Source organism: Nelumbo lutea, chromosome 4, assembly GCF_056320005.1.
Source record: "Nelumbo lutea isolate HS-2025 chromosome 4, American lotus-T2T, whole genome shotgun sequence".
NCBI lineage: Eukaryota > Viridiplantae > Streptophyta > Magnoliopsida > Proteales > Nelumbonaceae > Nelumbo > Nelumbo lutea.
Window position 1 is genome coordinate 50,172,664 of NC_142687.1, and position 17,960 is coordinate 50,190,623.

At 37.0% G+C, this 17,960-nt stretch overlaps 1 protein-coding gene across 9 annotated transcripts in view; it reads left to right on the forward strand.

Moving 5' to 3' along the window:
* The window catches only part of LOC148855683 (glucosidase 2 subunit beta-like), an 85,313-nt gene that overhangs the window by 50,270 nt on the left and 17,083 nt on the right, over positions 1–17,960 (forward strand). For 4 of the 9 annotated variants that reach the window (XM_088984186.1, XM_088984188.1, XM_088984189.1 and 1 more), the window contains 5 exons: positions 3,509–3,839; positions 3,950–4,051; positions 4,145–4,246; positions 4,353–4,410; positions 4,573–4,641. In XM_088984186.1, coding sequence (XP_088840312.1) covers positions 3,509–3,839; positions 3,950–4,051; positions 4,145–4,246; positions 4,353–4,410; positions 4,573–4,641 — 662 coding nt within the window. Of the gene's footprint in view, positions 1–3,508; positions 3,840–3,949; positions 4,052–4,144; positions 4,247–4,352; positions 4,411–4,572; positions 4,642–11,957; positions 12,345–17,960 lie in introns of those variants that run through there. The other 5 variants (XM_088984187.1, XM_088984190.1, XM_088984192.1 and 2 more) reach the window with 3 other exon arrangements.

The window sequence follows — 17,960 nt, forward strand, 5'->3', positions numbered from 1 at the left end:
AAAGAATCACCATCTCCTTGAAACAGCAAGATCCCTAATGCATCACATGCATGTTCCCAAACCTTTTTGGAGTGATGCAGTGCTTACCTCTTGTTTTCTGATTAATCGGATGCCCACATTCATCCTTGATGGTCAGTCTCCGTTTCAGGTCTTGTTTCCCACTTTGTCTCCGTTCCTTCTTACGCCGAGAGTTTTTGGGTGTGTCTGTTTTGTCCATAATCTGGGTCCCGGGAACGACAAGTTTGATGCCCGTTCTCTCAAGTGCATCTTCCTTGGCTATTCTCGGACCCAGAAAGGGTATAGGTGTTACCATCCTGGTTCTCGACGGTCCTTTGTGTGTGCTGATGTCAGTTTCTTTGAGTCTACTCCGTTCTTTTTGGGGTCTGGTGATGCTTCTTCCTCCTCATCACCTCCTCCTCTTCCACTTCCCGTTGTCGATCCTCCTCCCTTTGTTCCAGTCGTGACCAAATCCTTGCCTCCGGTGCCACCACCTATTGAACGCCCACCTATCCGTCATGTGTATACACATCGCCCACGTGCACCAGCTACTACTCCTCCGGCTACATCTCCGTCGACGGATCCAGCACCAGACCCCCACTTATATCAGCTTGATATCAAGAATGCCTTTTTGCATGGTGACTTACTCGAGGAGGTCTACATGGAGCAACCTCCAGGGTTTGTTGCTCAGGGGGAGGATGGTAAGGTGTATAGACTAAGGAAGGCTATATATGGGTTTAAACAGTCTCCTCGAGCATGGTTTGGTAGGTTCAGTGAGGTGGTAAAGAAATTTGGCATGAAACAGTGCAAAGTTGACCATTCTGTATTTAGTCATGACGCCGGGAGGAAAAATACTGTTGGTGGTGTATGTAGATGATATTGTTATTACTGGGAATGATAACATTGGTATTGACAGGTTGAAGACTTATCTGCAGGATCACTTTCAGACAAAGGATCTGGGTAAACTGAAATACTTCTTGGGGATAGAGGTAGCGAGGTCCAAGTATGGGATTAACCTGTGCTAGAGGTAGTATGTGCTTGATTTGCTAGAAGAAACATGCTTGTTGGGTGCCAAACCAGCTGAAACACCCATGGACACAAATACCAAGCTAAGTAGTGATATGGGTGAAGTGTTTGAAGACCCTGGCAGATACCGATGACTTGTGGGCAAACTGAACTACCTAACCATTACCAGACCAGACATCTCATTTGCAGTTAGTGTGGTAAGCCAGTTCATGCAAAAACCTCTGATTCCTCATTGGAATGCGGTTATGAGAATTGTAAAGTATCTAAAAGGAGCCCCGGGTCGCGGTCTGATATACAAGAGTGGGGGAAAACTTGAAATAGAAGGGTATTCTGATGCTGATTGGGCCGGTTCTATGTTTGATAGGCGGTCCACTACAGGCTATTGCACGTTTCTGGGAGGTAACCTGGTGACATGGAAAAGTAAGAAGCAGACGGTTGTGGCAAGAAGCAATGCAGAAGCAGAATATAGGGCTATGGCGCATACCGCTTGTGAATTAGTGTGGCTAAGGAACCTTCTACAGGAAGTAGGGTACAACATTAACACTCCAATTAAGCTCTATTGTGGTAATCAGGCTGCAGTTCATATCTCCTCTAATTCAGTGTTTCATGAAAGAACCAAGCACATTGAAGATGACTGTCACTTTGTGAGGGAGAAGGTGCTGAATGGAGAGCTAGACACTACACATGTTAATACAGGAAATCAATGGGCTGACTTATTTACAAAAGGCTTGAGTCGGGGAAGAGTGGACTACATATGTAACAAGCTGGGAGTATATGATATATACTCACCAGCTTGAGGGGGAGTGTTAGCGTAGGGGTATTTCTGTCTTTATACCTTGATTGATGTTGCTGATCTGTAATGTTGTGTTGAAACTTGTGCTCTTAACTTAAGTAAGGGCACATAGGTCTTTTCAGTTAGGTTTTAATAATAATATAAATACTTACTGGCTGACTGGGAGAAGTCAAGTTGACTCCTTCAGTTCGAACTAGAATTCTCTCTTCTCTCTTTCTCTCTTTCTCTCTTTCTCTCTTTCTTTATCACTTTTTCTTCTTCTACATAACTGAACTCAGTTAGGCCGAACTCTAAGGCAGGCCTGAATTATAACAAAGCCAAAAAATTCAAAAAATGCAAAAAATTATTAAACATATTATTAATAAAAATGTAAACTTTAATTTAAAAAAAATGTTTTAAAAAACCTATTATCTGATATTAAAATAAATAAATATAACATGTAAAGCATATTCGAATGAGAATTTAAAAATAAAATCAAATATATAAAACATTTTCAAGCATATAAAACTCACAATCTCTTTTTTTCTCAATTGCATTACTTCAAGTAGCTAATGTGATGTAAAACATATTAGATTCCTGATTCTATGAGCGGCCTTTGTACCACGCTTCTCGAGGCAAGCCCAAACAAGTCCATGTTAGGTCTTAAATTCTTAGTTCTCACACAAAAAATAATGTTTGTATAGTTTTTATTGCTTTTTAAGAAGACATTTTGTTATGATGAATGAATGAACAACAATACCAAATAGGGGGTTCTCAAAGCTCGAGTTGCCAAAAGGGGCGTGGCACGGGGGTCGGGGGCGGAGCCCTTGGCCCAACCACTAGACCCAAAAAAGCAAATAAGTGTCAAAGTTTCAAAAGGCGCACACCTTTTGAAAGGGTTGCACCAAGGACTTGGGCGAGGCGCCTACCCTGAAATGCGCCTAGGCGTGCCTTTTAAATAATTGATTTTGGGTGATGGCTCATCACCTATCACTTTGTACATTTCTTTATTTAATGAATTTTCTTCTTTATTTATCTTCAAAGAAATAACCAAGCTTGTCCTATGGGGTTGGTTACATGAATCCTGTTCCACCACTGAATTTTGTTATTGGGATAACAAGGGTCACCATCCCTAGATTCTAGTAATTTTGAAGGGGAAAAATTTCAGATCATCTCAAAACTGGTGAAATCCAAGAATATGCAATCTCTCTTGTTTGACATTCTAAAATCCACACAGATTACTTCCAAATTGTATTTCCCATTCCTCATTACTAACCACTTTGCACCAATGATGCTTCTCCAATTGATTCATGAGCCGGAAGTTAAACAACATTTGAGAGGAACTAAAGTTTGCTTGCTAACTAAAATAATATCATACTAGTTTTAAGTATGATGACTTTACAAAAGATGTCGGCACATGAGACACTATACCTCAATGGACATAAATAGCACATAATGCTGGAAATTAATGTCCAAAGTTTTGTAACTTTTACATTTTGGCAAAGTTAAAGCTTCTCAACTTCTTTCTAGTTGAATAAGTTATATTTGGAAGCTGGTAATACTAATAGTTTTTCTTTAGCAGGAGCTGTATCTGAAGATTGCAGCTAACTTTTGTCCAATTTAGAAACTTGATTTAATGGAGTTGCAATTTAATACCATACAATTGGTATATGTTACCTATTCCACAATAAATTTTGTGGGCTGCTATTTCAGCAGAATGAAGTATCTGATAATACCGAGGGATTGTCAAAAGAAGAGTTGGGACGTCGTGTTGCTTCTCGTTGGACAGGAGAAAATACCGCATCAAAAACCAAGCAATATAATGCTGCAGAAGAGGAAGGCCATAAAATTGCTGAAGAGGCCCCAGAGAGCAAACGCGATGAAGTCTATGGACATTATGCTTCAGAAAATTATGAGGATGACCCAATATATGATGATGAAGACATTGAAGATGGAGATATCAATGATGAGTTGAATGAAGAGTATCATGATGATTCTAGCACCTCCTACAAACCTAAATCCGAAGATCAAACAGATTTTTCAGGTATGTGACCACTTGTTTAGTACAAGCATATATTTCCTTTTGCAATTTACTGTTGTTTTTAATTGCCTAAATGCTTCTATTTTTCTTGTACTGCTTTGTTCCATATTTAGATATTAAAACAAGTCGGCCATCTTGGTTGGAGAAGATGCAACAAAAAGTTTTGAAACTTTTACAGAAGCTTAATCTGTTCCAGACTCCAGTGGATAAATCAGGTAGAAAATCAAAACCTTAAGATTCGCGATACTTGGATGGAAAACAGATTCTTAGAAAACAATTCATTTTTTTTTTCCATTGTGCTTCTTTAGAAGCTGCTCGTATTCGAAAGGAATATGATGACTCCAATTCAAAGTTGACTAAAGTACAGTCAAGAATATCAACTCTGACTGAAAAGCTAAAACATGATTTTGGTATGTTCAATAATTGGATTCCCAGACTTTATATTCCAATATCATTTCTCAGAGAAGTTGTTCATAAATTTGTTACTTATGATTCATTATTTTCTTTAAATTTCAGGTCAGCATAAGGAATTTTATTCATTTTATGACCATTGCTTTGAGAACAAGCAGAACAAGTACAGAAACTTCCTCTTCTTTTTTCAAATTTTTGATAAATTTCCCCTTCTTTTTTCATTCTTTAATGGAAAACTTTACTACTGTCACTCTTCTTTATTGGTGCTCATTTGCACTTGTACTACATACTTGAGCTTTTTGGAAATGTACATCCTTGCTTTCAGGTACGTCTACAAGATCTGCCCATTTAAAAAAGCTTCCCAGGTGGAAGGTCATAGTACCACCCAATTAGGGTATGTACCTCTGATTTTCATTTTTTCCTAATTGTTATAGTAAAATTGCACCTGACAGATGATTCCTCTAAGGTACTTTCTTTATTGGGGAAGCCTATGGCTCTATTTGGTGAGACAATGTGGCAATATTTAAAGGCATATACATAAAAATTTTTATGGGGTTGTGATGTATTTCCACCCTGGCAATCCTAGAATAGAACTTAAACTAGGTAGCTTTACTTTCTGACAAGTTATTTATTGTGGACTGTTTCTATATTTTTTTTTTGTGCACTCTTATGAATGCAATGCATCAGATAGCCTACACAACAAAGAGTGAAATGTCAACACTGAAATGTTTACTGACAAAACCCCAAACCACCTTGTTTATGTACTGGAGCAGTGAAATGCCAACACTGAAATGTTTACTGCTATGAATGATACACATGCAAGTAGTGGCTCAGCTGGAGGGCTTTAGAAGCTGGACCTATGCACTACTGAAGAATGGACCTGAATGCATTAGATATTCCAAAACCATTTACTGGTCTTTCTGAACAGCAATCTCACTTGATAATTGGTTGCAACAAACATGGCCGGCTGCTAACATCATCATTGCAAAATATTGATGTCAGTTTTCATGGCACGAAGGCGAGGCTAGGCGACAGGGGGGGTGCCTTGTCGCCATGGTTTAAAGTATCGATACGATACACCCTGTATCGGGCGTATCGTATCGTATCTTTTGAAAACGATACGCTCTGAAACACCTGTTTCCAGGTGTTTCGGAACCCCAACTTTTTTTAATAAAAAAAAGCCTGTTTATAGCTTCCCAAAAAACCAAAATTTGAAAAAAAAAAACTAAAAAAAAAGTTTCGGGCGTTTCTAAGTACCGATACGATACTGCCGATACGCATATCGTATCGATACTTTGAACCTTGCTTGTTGCCTAGTCGCCTAGGCAGGTGTCTAGGAAATGAATCTTTTTAAGTAAAAAGCATATATCCTAGGATAGTTCCCTAGGTTCCATAACCATATTTCCTTAATAATAATAGCTCATCAAGAAAAAAATATTTCCTTAATAATTATCCCTTTTTTTCATAAGAAGAGTATAAACTTCATGTTAAAGTATAGAAAATCAACATATTCATGAGAAGAAAAAGAAGAAAGAAAAGAAAATTCAAAAAATATATAGGGGCTGAACCCCTATTTTTGTTATATAGAAAAGAATAAAAGAAAACGTGTTGAGACAAAATTTTAACTTACTACTGCTTCAGGTTTTGAAGTCTTTGAGGGTTCAATATAGCAGTTAGCGATGTCTATGTTGATTCAACCTTAACAAATAAGAAAATAATAAAGAGAAATTAGTATATAAACACACAAAATGAATGTTTTAGTTTAATAATGTCTATTTTATAATTATAAACTCAAAAAAATTAAAAATATAAAAGTATTTTATGACACAATACACAAAACTGCTTGGTGATTAGGTGAGGCGATCTTCACCTCGACGACTTGACGTCACCTTGATAACTATGAGTAGGATGTATGGTGGTCTGTACTCACTATAAAGGCCATTACCCAATCTTGATTCCAGCTATATGGGGTCTTGGAAGGGGTAAGCTGAGTATGATCCTAAGCTTTATTATTTTTTTTCATACAAAGTGGCTCCTCTCAGATTTGGACATGCATTCTCACACTTGCCAGCCTGAGATTTTACCATTAACCAAGTAATTTCCCTTCAGCTATACTCACTGATAACACAAGAATATAACAAGTACCTAATAGAGCACATTTATGTTAAATTAGCAACTAAAGAATGTTAAAACTTTAATAGAAGAATTCTTTTCATTATTATAAGTCAATACTGTTATTCAATAAAAAAATACTTTATACTAAGAAAAATTAAGATGAAGATTAGCATAGTGAGAAAAAAAAGACAAGGGGAGGATCCCTTATTCTATTTAATGTAAAAAGGAGAGTGCAGTTGTAGGAAAAAATAAACATCTTTTATCCTGTGCTTATTTCTTTCTATTTCCATTCTCAAATTTTTGGGTTTTTATATACCAATAGTGAAACTTTAAAACAAAGCATAGGTAAGCACTAGAGAGACAGGGGGGGAGTGTGTGAGAAAATTTATCTAAAACACATACTAAATGATGCAACCTGTTATCAGACCTGCAAGAGAATGAGAGAAGTTTGGAGAAGAAGAGAAGAGAAAGAACTGAATGGGCTGCCACAATAGAAAGTCTCAGCTGGTCCTAGATCTTTTATTAAGATTGTAAACATAATGGTACAATAAAGTACAAAAGTACCCCTGATTAGTAACACCCATAACTAAATACTTAGAAACACTATTGGACCCAATAACTAAAGTCCACAAACAGGACTAAGACTACTTGTCTAGTAGAGATTGTGATCAGTCCTACTCTAGATGATAATTCAACAAGAACAAAAGAGAATAGAAGAGGAAGAAGAGAGAGAGAGAGATAAAGAGAAGAAGAAAGGAGAAAGAAGTCGAAGAGAGAATTTAGGAAAGGGGTGTGGGTAATAGCATACATTGCCACCCCACTCAGCTATTTATATTAAAGATTTAAAAGATAACTAACTTACAATAATGCCCTTACTAACATAACTTATCAGGAACTAAAGAAAGAAACTGAAATAACTAACTTACTGACACTACTAACATGCTGACAACAACATAAAAATCCCTCCAACTCTACAAGACTTAATGATAGATATGTGACAGGCCCATAGGCCTCCATGTGAGAATCAGCCATTATAACATTCCCCTTCAAGCTGAGCATAGATATCAGTCATGCCCAGCTTGCCTAGAAGATCATGAAACTCCACAAACCCAAGTTCCTCGGTGAGAACATCTGCAAGCTGTAGTTTTGAAGGTATGTAGAGAATGCATAGTTCTTTGGAAATAATTCTCTCCTGCACAAAGTGTCTACCATCTCTCAACCTCTATATGTTTAGTTCTGTCATATTGCACTGGATTGTTGGCAATGTTAATGGCAGCATTGTTATCACAATACAATCTGAGAGGACTATCAATCTTTATGCCAATGAGTCATAGCTCCATACTTAGCCTGCACTTGATCTAGCAATAACATTCTGGTTTTTACTTCTCCATGTGACTGGATTACCACCAACAAATGTAAATACCCTGATGTCCACTTCCTGTCCCCTATGGAACCTGCCCAGTCAGCACCAGTAAAGTTTTCAACTTCAAGTTTGTTATGCTTGTTGAATAATAGACCTTTCCATAGGCAATTCTTCAAGTATCTGAGAATCCATTCAGCTGCCTTCATATGAGGGACCTTAGGAGCATGCATAACAACATGGACAACATAGGCAATGTTTGGTTGAGTAAATCAACTTACCAAGTCTTTGATATCTTTCCTTGTCAGGATAAACCTCATCTTTTGATTCTTGAAAGCTATGATTCTATTCTATGGGAGTATCAACTGGTTTACTCCCCATCATTTCTGTCCCTAACAAGTCAAGAGCATACTTTCTTGACAAATGTATATGCCTTGCTTTGATCTAGACACTTGAATCCCAAGAAAGTATTTCAGCAGTTCCAAATCCTTGATTTCAAACTCTGATGCTAAAAGCTTCTTTAACCTTCTTATTTCTGTTTCATCATTCCCAATTACCACCATATCATCTACATATACAATAAGAGCTGTGTGATTTACACCATATCATCTACATATACATGTGCCTCACCAGATATATCTGGGAAAGTGCCGAAGTCAGGAAGATCAGGAGGAGAGTATGAAATATTGGGAGTATGCAAGCACACGATAGGGGGAGGAGAAGAAATCTCTTCCACCCGACTAGTCTCCCCTTGAAGAGGATTCTTGGATGGTTCAAAGAAGGATTGAGACTCAAGGAAAAACCGAAAACCACATCTTTAGTAACAAAATTTCATTTTGGATCCAACTTGGTTTTCTTAGGATTCTTTACATGAATGAAGCAAACACAACCAAAGACTCTAGGAGGTGAAGGGAAATCTTCTTCATTTGGACAATACGTAGAAAGGAGTTTTCATGTCAAACACCTTGGATGGCATCTTGTTTATCAGATATGAAGCATTAAGAACATCTTGGGACCAATAGCTTTTGGGTACCTTATGTTGAAATAGAAGAGTCTGAATTGTTTCAAGTGTCCGTTCTTCCTCTCCGTGACATTGTTTTATTGAGAGGTGTATGCACAAGAGGACTGATGCAATCACCTTCATATTCAAAAAATATATCCAAAGATTTTTCAAAATATTCTACTACATTGTTAGATCAAAATTGCTTAGTTTTATTGCCAAATTGTGTTTCCACCATTTTGTAAAATACTATTGCAATCCATTGTACTTCTTCTCGACTTTTCGTCAAGTAAATCCAAATATGTCTTGAATGGTGATCGATAAATTGATAAAAAGAGCGATAGCCATCAATGGAGACAAGGAGTGAAGGGCTCTAGACATTAGAATGAACCAAATCAAAAGGAGCAAGAACATCTTTATTAGAAATTGGATAAATGGTTTTACATTGTTTTGGTAATTGGCAAACCTCACCCCCAAAAAAGACTGACTAAAAACAAACTGAAATAACTTTGGAAATAACTCTCTTTTTATGAATAATAAAGCATTCATTAAAAAATATTTTAAGATGGGTTTACAGCTGATTCAACATTTAGTTTTCCCAAGAGGTGCGAGATGCAGCCTCAAAAAACAGTATAATTTACAGCATAGCCCAGAATAATTGACCCCTATTCTCCCCTTGCTTAGCTAGTAGGTCTGCCAGCCTATTTCCCTATCTTCTCTCCCACTGAACTCTGACTGTTATATTAGAAGTTAGCCATTTGAATCTTCTCAACGCCCCCCTGAAAGGCCAAACCTCCATCTCCGGTTCTTTCAGCCATCCTATTACCACTCTTTCACTAATTGAAAAGACAAGTGACCTAACCTAGCATGCCACAAATACACCCTAGCTACTAACTCATTGTTATCATTCTCAGTAAAACAAGATAAGTGCATGGCAGGCTAGAATCCTCATTGAAGGAGTAAAGGTCTCCCTCTTCATGATCGCTTCTAATCGTTCTCCTTGTCAACCTGTCCTGCAAACACAATGAGTAGGAAAGAAGGTTATATTATAGTCTAATCTTATTGTAATTTAGAAACAAATAACGGGTTAGAAACAAATATGGAGACTGTTAGAGTCGACAGTCCAGGGGTGTTTGAGTCATTCCATAATGTTTTACTTTAAGTTGTTTTATCTATTGTGTCTGAGATTGAATAGTGTGTCCCATACATAAGGAGGGGCACAAAGGTCCTTGTACTAAAAGTTAGAAATATATATATATATATATATATATATATATATATATATATATATATTACTTTGGTTAGCTGGGGAGATTGATTTTTTCTCTTCTGGAGACCAGCCAAACCAACTCTTCATCTTCTCCTCTCTTCTCCTCTCTTTCCTTTTTTCTTTTTTTATTTCAGGAAGTAAATCAGGTCTGATCGAATAACTAACATGGTATTGGAACCCTGATTTTCTTCCTTTTTTTTCTCAGCGCCATCAGCACATTGACTTTGAGGTTTCTTGGTGATTACTTGGAGGATCGAAGAGAGAATAAAAAGAGACTAGTTGTTTCTTGTCTAGACAGGTATCCATGCCTCCAGTTGTAGTAGAAATTGCTGTTTCAGTGGAGTTTTAGAGAAACCCTCTAGTCGATGTACCGAAGAGGGACTGTCAGTGATCAGTTTGTGTGCAACAGTTCATGTGGGGTGTTTCAATGATCTGAATGGTCACAATTGTGGATTTCTGGACTTCTTGTAGTTGGCCTATTAACAGGTATGTGAAGAAGTGATTTAATGGATGTTTCTTGTTAATGGAAGTGAATAACAGGTGTGAGAACAGTGATGAAATCTGTTACACCACATGTTTCAGAGTTTCTGTGTGTGTTTCTTGCTGATAGAAGTGGGTAATATGTGTGAGAACAGTACTGAAAAGTAGTATGGGAAACCCTAGGACAGAACAGTGATAAAAAATAAAATGTTATGATTCCCCCTGATTTTCTGAATGTACAAATGGCACCTACAAAGTTGAATGGTGAGAATTATGTGCCATGGGCCAAGTTTGTGGAGGTCTTTCTTAAAGCCAAGAAGAAGGTGAAACATGTGAAAGAAGAAAAGCCCTCAGCTGATTCCCAAGGATATGGTGATTGGGAACAAGAAGATGCATAGATTACGACATGGTTGTAAAATAGTATGGAACCCAAGATCAATGTGAATTTTATGTTTCTTGATACAACTAAGGAGATATAGGATCATGCCAGGAATCTCTATTGTGGACAAGATAATACTACAAGGGTATATCAGTTCTATCAAGAATATTTTAATCTACAACAAGGAAATCACACTTGAGGAGTATAGTGCTAGTATGAGGAACCTTTGGAATGAGCTAAATATCTATCATCCTTTGACATCAAGTGTTAAAATTCAGTAGTAACAAGGGGAGCAACTAGATGTGACCTGATTTTTAGTGGGTTTGAAGGCTGAGTATGAACCAATTAGATAGATCAGCCTTTCTTGAGGTGTTTGCACAACTCCATAGGATTACTATTGGGTATTTAGGGAGTCCCACAGTCTTAGATAGATCAGCCTTTGCAGTGATGAGAGGGGGAGGCTATGGAAATAGAGGAGGTTGTGGAGTTTAGGGAGATCGTGGTGGTGGACATAGTGGAGGTCGAGACTCAAGGGGAGGTCGTGGTAGAGATTGTACTTATGGGCCTAGGAAGTGTACACATTATGGGATAGAATGACACACACTTATGGACCACCTTCTACATGGGCCAATCATGTAGCAACAAGAAGTGGCGATGAAGCAGTTGATACATAGCAGACTAACCAAACACCTTTTACATCTACTATTGTCTTTGGGAAGGAGACGATGAGTATTTCACATGATGAGTATGAAAGGTTCCTTTAGGCTACTGCCCAACAGAATACAACTACTCTTGCCCACTCAAATGTGTCTTGTTTGGCTTCCAAACCTTCACCCAGGGTTATCGATTTTGGAGCTTCCAATCATATGACTGGGGCTCCAGGTTTTTGTTCCTCCCTTTCTCCATCTTCTATATCAAAAGCAATCACTTTAGCTAATGATTTTACTTCTCCCATTCGTGGTGTGGGCAATGTAGATATTGCATCATTGTCTTTTATCTTCAATTCTGTATGTGCCCAAATTCCATTTCAATCTAATGCCTATTAGCATATTGACCAAATCTCTAAATTTTTTTGTAACCTTCTTTCCTAATTCTTGTGTTTTTAGGATCTCAAGACGGGGATGAAAACTGGTGGAGGGCATGAAGCTGGTGGATTGTATTATCCTGATGGTGGTGGTTTGACAGTAACTCGCCAGTCCTCTCTTACATCTCTCCAACGCACTATAGACTTGGTCATTCTCTCAAGACACTTTAGATACTTGTTCTGCCATTGCGTTGTCTTTCTTCATTGAAATGTGAGTCGTCTTAGTATGGGAAACATCATCAAGTTTCCTTTAGTCTACAGTCGATAGTTGTAGTTCATGTCCTTTTTCTTTAATCTATTATGATATTTGGGGTCCAAACGGAGTTGTGTCATACAATGGTTATAAGTACTTTGTAATTTTTGTTGATGATTATTCAAGGATGACACGACTTTATCTTATGAAAGAAAATAGTGAATTGTTTTCCATTTTTCAAAAATTTTATGCTGAAATTCGCACTTAATTTAGTGTTCACATTAAAGTTCTTCGCCCTGACAATGGGAAATAATACTTCTATACCCCATTTCAAGAATAACTGGAACAACACGGGATCATCCATCAAACCTCTTGCACCTATACACCTCGACAAAATGGGGTGGCTGAATTCCAGAACCGTCATCTACTTGAGATTTCTCGGTCTCTTTCGCATCAAATGAGAACGTTTTTGGAGTGATATTCTTCTTACAGCTTGTTTTCTCCCTTTCCTCTTATTCCCAGAGTTTTTAGATTTGTATGCTTTGTTCATAATTTGTGCTTGAGGATGGACAAGTTTGATGCATGCTCTACAAAGTGTATCTTTCTTGACTACTCTCGAACATGTAGAGTATCTTTCTTGACTACTCTCGAACACAAAAGGGCTTGAAGTGTTGTAATCCATCTTTTCAATGTTCCTTTCTATGCCCTAATGTCACCTTCTTTGAGTTTATTCCATTCTTTAGAAGTAGCGATGTTTCTTCTTTACCTCCCATGCTTCCACTTCCAATAGCTGTTGTCGACCCTATTCCTCTTATTCTTGTTGCTCCCAAGTCTTGATCTCCTCCATTGCAGGTTCCTATTGAGCGACCACCTATCAGGCACATGTATACGCATCGACAGATACCGACTTCTCCAGTTTCTTCTCCATCAACAAATCCGATAGTTGTTTATAACCTTGTGGTGCCTTCTTAGTCTGACCTTGATCTTCCATTGCCTTGCGTAAAGGTAAACGTAGTTGTACTTTGCATCCTATTTCTAACTATATTTTTGTTTCTCATCTTTCTACTTCCCATCATCAGTTTGTTTCCCTTTTGTCTATTGTTTCTATTCCTAAAAATGTCTAGGAAGCTTTTACCTCCCTAGAGTGGCACCAAGCAATGGAAGAGGAACTCTCAGCCCTTATCATAATCACATGTGGGATCTTACCACTCTTCCTCTTGGTAATCATGTTGTAGGTTGTAAATGGGTGTATACCATCAAGTACTTACTAGATGGAAGCATAGAGCGCTTGAAGGTTTGGTTAGTGGCCAAAGGGTATTCTTAGTTGTATGGTGTGGATTATATAGAGACATTCTCTTCTGTTGCCAAGATTGGCTCAGTTTGTGTTGATATCCTTAGCAGCTATGTATGATTGGTCCCTATTTCATCTTGACATTAAAAATGCCTTCCTACATGGTGATCTTAGTGAAAAAGTGTATATGGAGCAACCACCAAGGTTTGTTGCTCAAGGGGAGGATGGTAAGGTGTGTAGACTTAAGAAGGCAATTTACAAATTGAAACAATCTCCCCATGCATGGTTTGGTAGATTCAATGAGGTAATTAAAGATTTTGGTATGATGCAATGTTAGGTTGATTATTCGGTGTTCAGCAATGATTTTGAAGCTAGAAAGGTTCTGTTGGTGGTTTATGTAGATGACATTGTCATTACAGGTAGTGATAAGTTGGGGGTTGATAAATTGAAGGCTTTTTTTCATGATCACTTTTTTTTTGTTTGATAGGTAAAAAATGAAAATTTCATTAAAATAAAAGAAAATACAAGAAGGTGATTAGTCATCACCCATTAGTCATCCTTCTTGGAATTTCTTAACTTTTCGACCAAGCAGAAAAGATTTCTGAAGCAGAATTTGGCAGAAAGTCAAGTAGCCCAAACATTTTGGTGAACAGTCTCCATAAGAAATCAGTAGACTTGCATTTGATAAACAAATTTCTGACACTCTCTTCTTGTTCTTGCATTGCTAGAATACTGTCCATTGCCAGTCAGTAGCCAGGCAAATGCTTCTATCCTTGGGGGAATTGGATTTCCCCATACTCCTGACTAGATTGGATTCAAACTGCTTTTGCAAAGTGCTAGATAACATTACTTCACTGAAAATTTTCCATTTGAGCACTCCTTCCACCAGAGTTCATCCCCTCCTCTGAGGCGAAATCTTCACCTCATTTAATTTTCCTAACAAATTTATGCACTCCACCTCTCTATCCAGCAAAGGCCGCCTGAATTTTGGACTCCGTATCAACTGATCTCCTCTTCTTTCTTAGCAGCTACTAATATTAGATTCAGCCTCAGCCAGCTTATACAATCTTGGGCACAACTCAATCAGCTTGCCTTCCCCACTCCAACCTTCCTCCCAAAACCTGATTCTTGAACCCTCTTCTACTAGGAAGCTTATTAGGCTTCTGAATTCCACATTAAAACTCATTATCCCCTTCCATATCCCATATGATGACCTTACTTCTCTAGGTTCACAACCCAACCTTACCACCCCATATTTACCCAATACCACCCTCTTCCACAAGGACTCCTCTCTCCCTAACCCAAACCTCCATAACAATTTCCCCAACAAAGCTTTGTTGAAAACTCTCAGCCTCCTAATCCCTAGCCGTCCCTCTTTCTTTGGTCTACATACCTTATCCCATCTCGCCAAATGGAATCCCCCCCCTGGCCCCTCCCAAAGGAAATCTCAACCTTTTTGCATGACCACTTTCAGACAAAAGATCTTGTCAAATTGAAATACTTCATGGGAATAGAAGTTGCATGATAACTTTCTAGACTATTATCTTATTCGCAATCATTATATAAAGCTAAGAAACTAAGATCAATAACAAATTAGTAAATGACGATTTACTGATTTATTATGCATTTTGATGTTTTTACAAGGTTATTCGATATTTTCTTTTCTTATTTTTAATTCTGATTTATTATAAATTCTAATATATTTATTTCATACTAGTAAATAGAAATACATTTATTTTGATTTTTTAAATATTAAAGTTATAATACATTATGTCTTATTATAAATTTAATAAGCTAATTCTCCTTTTTGTAGCATTAAGATTATGATAAATTCTGATTTCTTATAAAACTTAATGAATATATTATGATTTTTAATACTAAATTTATAATAAATTATGATTTAGTATAAAATTTAATAAATTTATTCTGATTTTTTATATTAAATGTAGAATATGATTTAATATAAAATTTAATAAACATTTTCTGATTTTAATAAATGTTTTAAAAATACTAGTTAATATTTTATTACTTGAAAAATATTTTATGTTTTATACTTTATTCTTTTGTTTTTATTTTTTGTTAATTATTTTTTTTAAAAATATTTTATTTGAAATATTAAATAGAAATTATTAATGGAATAATTTATACAAATATACTGTATTATATTAATATAATATTACTAATATATTATATTATTAATGCACATTAGTCGACATCCTATCGACATAGTAGGAAAAACTATCTTTTTTTTGGTTATTTGGACCGATTTGGTCAACATTTCCAAAATATAGGAAATGTCGACTGAAATAATGTAATTTTTATATTACCATCCATTTCCATGTCAGTGAGCCACGACATTTACATATGTCAAGCGACATTAGCGAAATGTTGCGACATTTGAAACCATATAAATTTGTGTCAGAGGAAGTATGTGCTTGACTTGTTAGAAGAGATAGGATTGTTGGGTACTTAACCAGCCAAAACACCTATGGAACCCAACATCAAATTAAGCACTACTACGAGTGAAGAATTTGATGATCCTAGGAGGTATAGGAGGTTAGTGGGTAAGTTGAATTAATTGATATCTGGCACTACATTTCTTTTGCAATGAATGTAGTCAGCCAGTTTATGCACTAGCCTCGGGTTCCCCAGTGGAATGCAATTTAAGAATTGTGCAGTATTTGAAAGGGGCTCCAGGTCATGGAATATTATACAAATCAGGAGGAAGCCTTGAAATAGAGGGTTATACATATGCACATTGATAGCTATAAATATATAACTCTAGCAAGTGCACTAGTTATCAAGTAGTATAATAATATCGTTCCCACGGGGATTTAACAAAATAAGTATTAGAATCACAGTCTTCCCTAATTATTTGGACAGTCGAAATTTAGATTTTAGGAAACAAGAACTACTGAAAATAAAGACTGGAACAAAGAAAATAAAAACAAGGGTGATCACTAATCGAGTATGCAATGATGAAATCGCTAGGACTTTTGGTCCACCTAACCAATGTAATGAATATTGATGGGTCCATTTATCCAAGAATAATTGTTATTCCCATAAGCTGAGATTTTCACAAATTTATTTAATACTCTCTCGAGATATACTAAACCTACGCCCATCAGGTAACCCTTCGATCTCTCGAGTAGAGCTCTCAAGATGGAAGTGCATTAAGTCTAAGAAAACCATTAAATTCAGATGAATCATGTATATATATCTCTATATACCATTCAATTCACACTATGAATTATTCTGTCAATTATGTGAATTCCTCTCTCAATTCATTCACATAACCCAAATCAATTAAGAGGTGGCCAAGCTCTTAATTGCATTAAGCACAATAATTCATTGACTTTATGGAAATCACAATCTTGGATAAATCAAGAAGATAAAAATATATTCATTAACATGGTTAGGCTTTCCACAGTCCTAGCAAGAAACAAATCAGTTCATAATGGAAGAATTAAAACAAACAAAGGGGAAGAAAGAACTCTTGAATTCGCCCATGGTGCTGAGATCTCCTCTTCTTGAAGTTTCTTGAATTCTAGAACCTTTCTTGAACCCTTCTTGACTGATTGCTCCTTGCTCCTTGATTCAAATCAGAAGTTGAATGATTGAATGATTCAGTGATCAAGTGATCAAGTGATCCTAAAGCTGGTCCGCCCCCTCCTTTATATAGATTAAAGGGGAGGGGGTGGTCTCCTACTTTCTCTTGAAGTTTATCTTACAAGAATAGAAAGTCCTTTTCTTATCTCTTTATCTAATGAACTCAATACTAAGGTTACATCAAGAATTTAGATCTGGAAGGACTCTTCTCAGTTTCATGTTGTTCTTGGATTCGTAATAGACCTCCTCTGCGAATTGGGCTTCAGCCAGGCTTTTCTGCGAGTTGGGCTTCAGCTGCGGGTTGGGCCTTCCTACGAAATTGCCCCGACTTCGGGCCCGGATTTGACTTCGATGCAGGCCGAATCTGCGAAAGCCCAAAACATGAAAGTTGTGGCTTTTTCTCTTATCTTTTCAGTGGATCTTGAATCAACCCATTCGGAGTTCGGAGACGCGAGTTAGACCCAAATCACTGAACGATGTCGAAACTGTGAAAAATCATCCGATTTGTCTTTCTTTGCTCTTGATGCCCTCTTTCATACCCTGGACCAAAATACAAGAGATATGAGTCCAATTAGATGTTAATTTAGTATAAAAGACAGAATAATTGGGGATAAAAATATGATAAGTTCTACTCTCATCACACATTTGGCTGGCTCATTGTTTGATAGAAGGTCTACTACAGAGTACTGTACTTTTCTTGGAGGAAATCTGGTAACATGGAAGAGCAAGAAACAAACAGTTGAAGCAAGAATCAGTGCTGAAGCTAAATATAGAGCCATGGCACACACAACTTGTGAGTTAGTGTGGTTAAAGAACCTCCTCCATGAGATTTGGTATACACTCAACAATCCTATGAAGTTGCAATTTGACAACCAAGCTGCAATTCACATTGCATCTAATCCTTTCTTCCATGAGAGAACAAAACACATGGA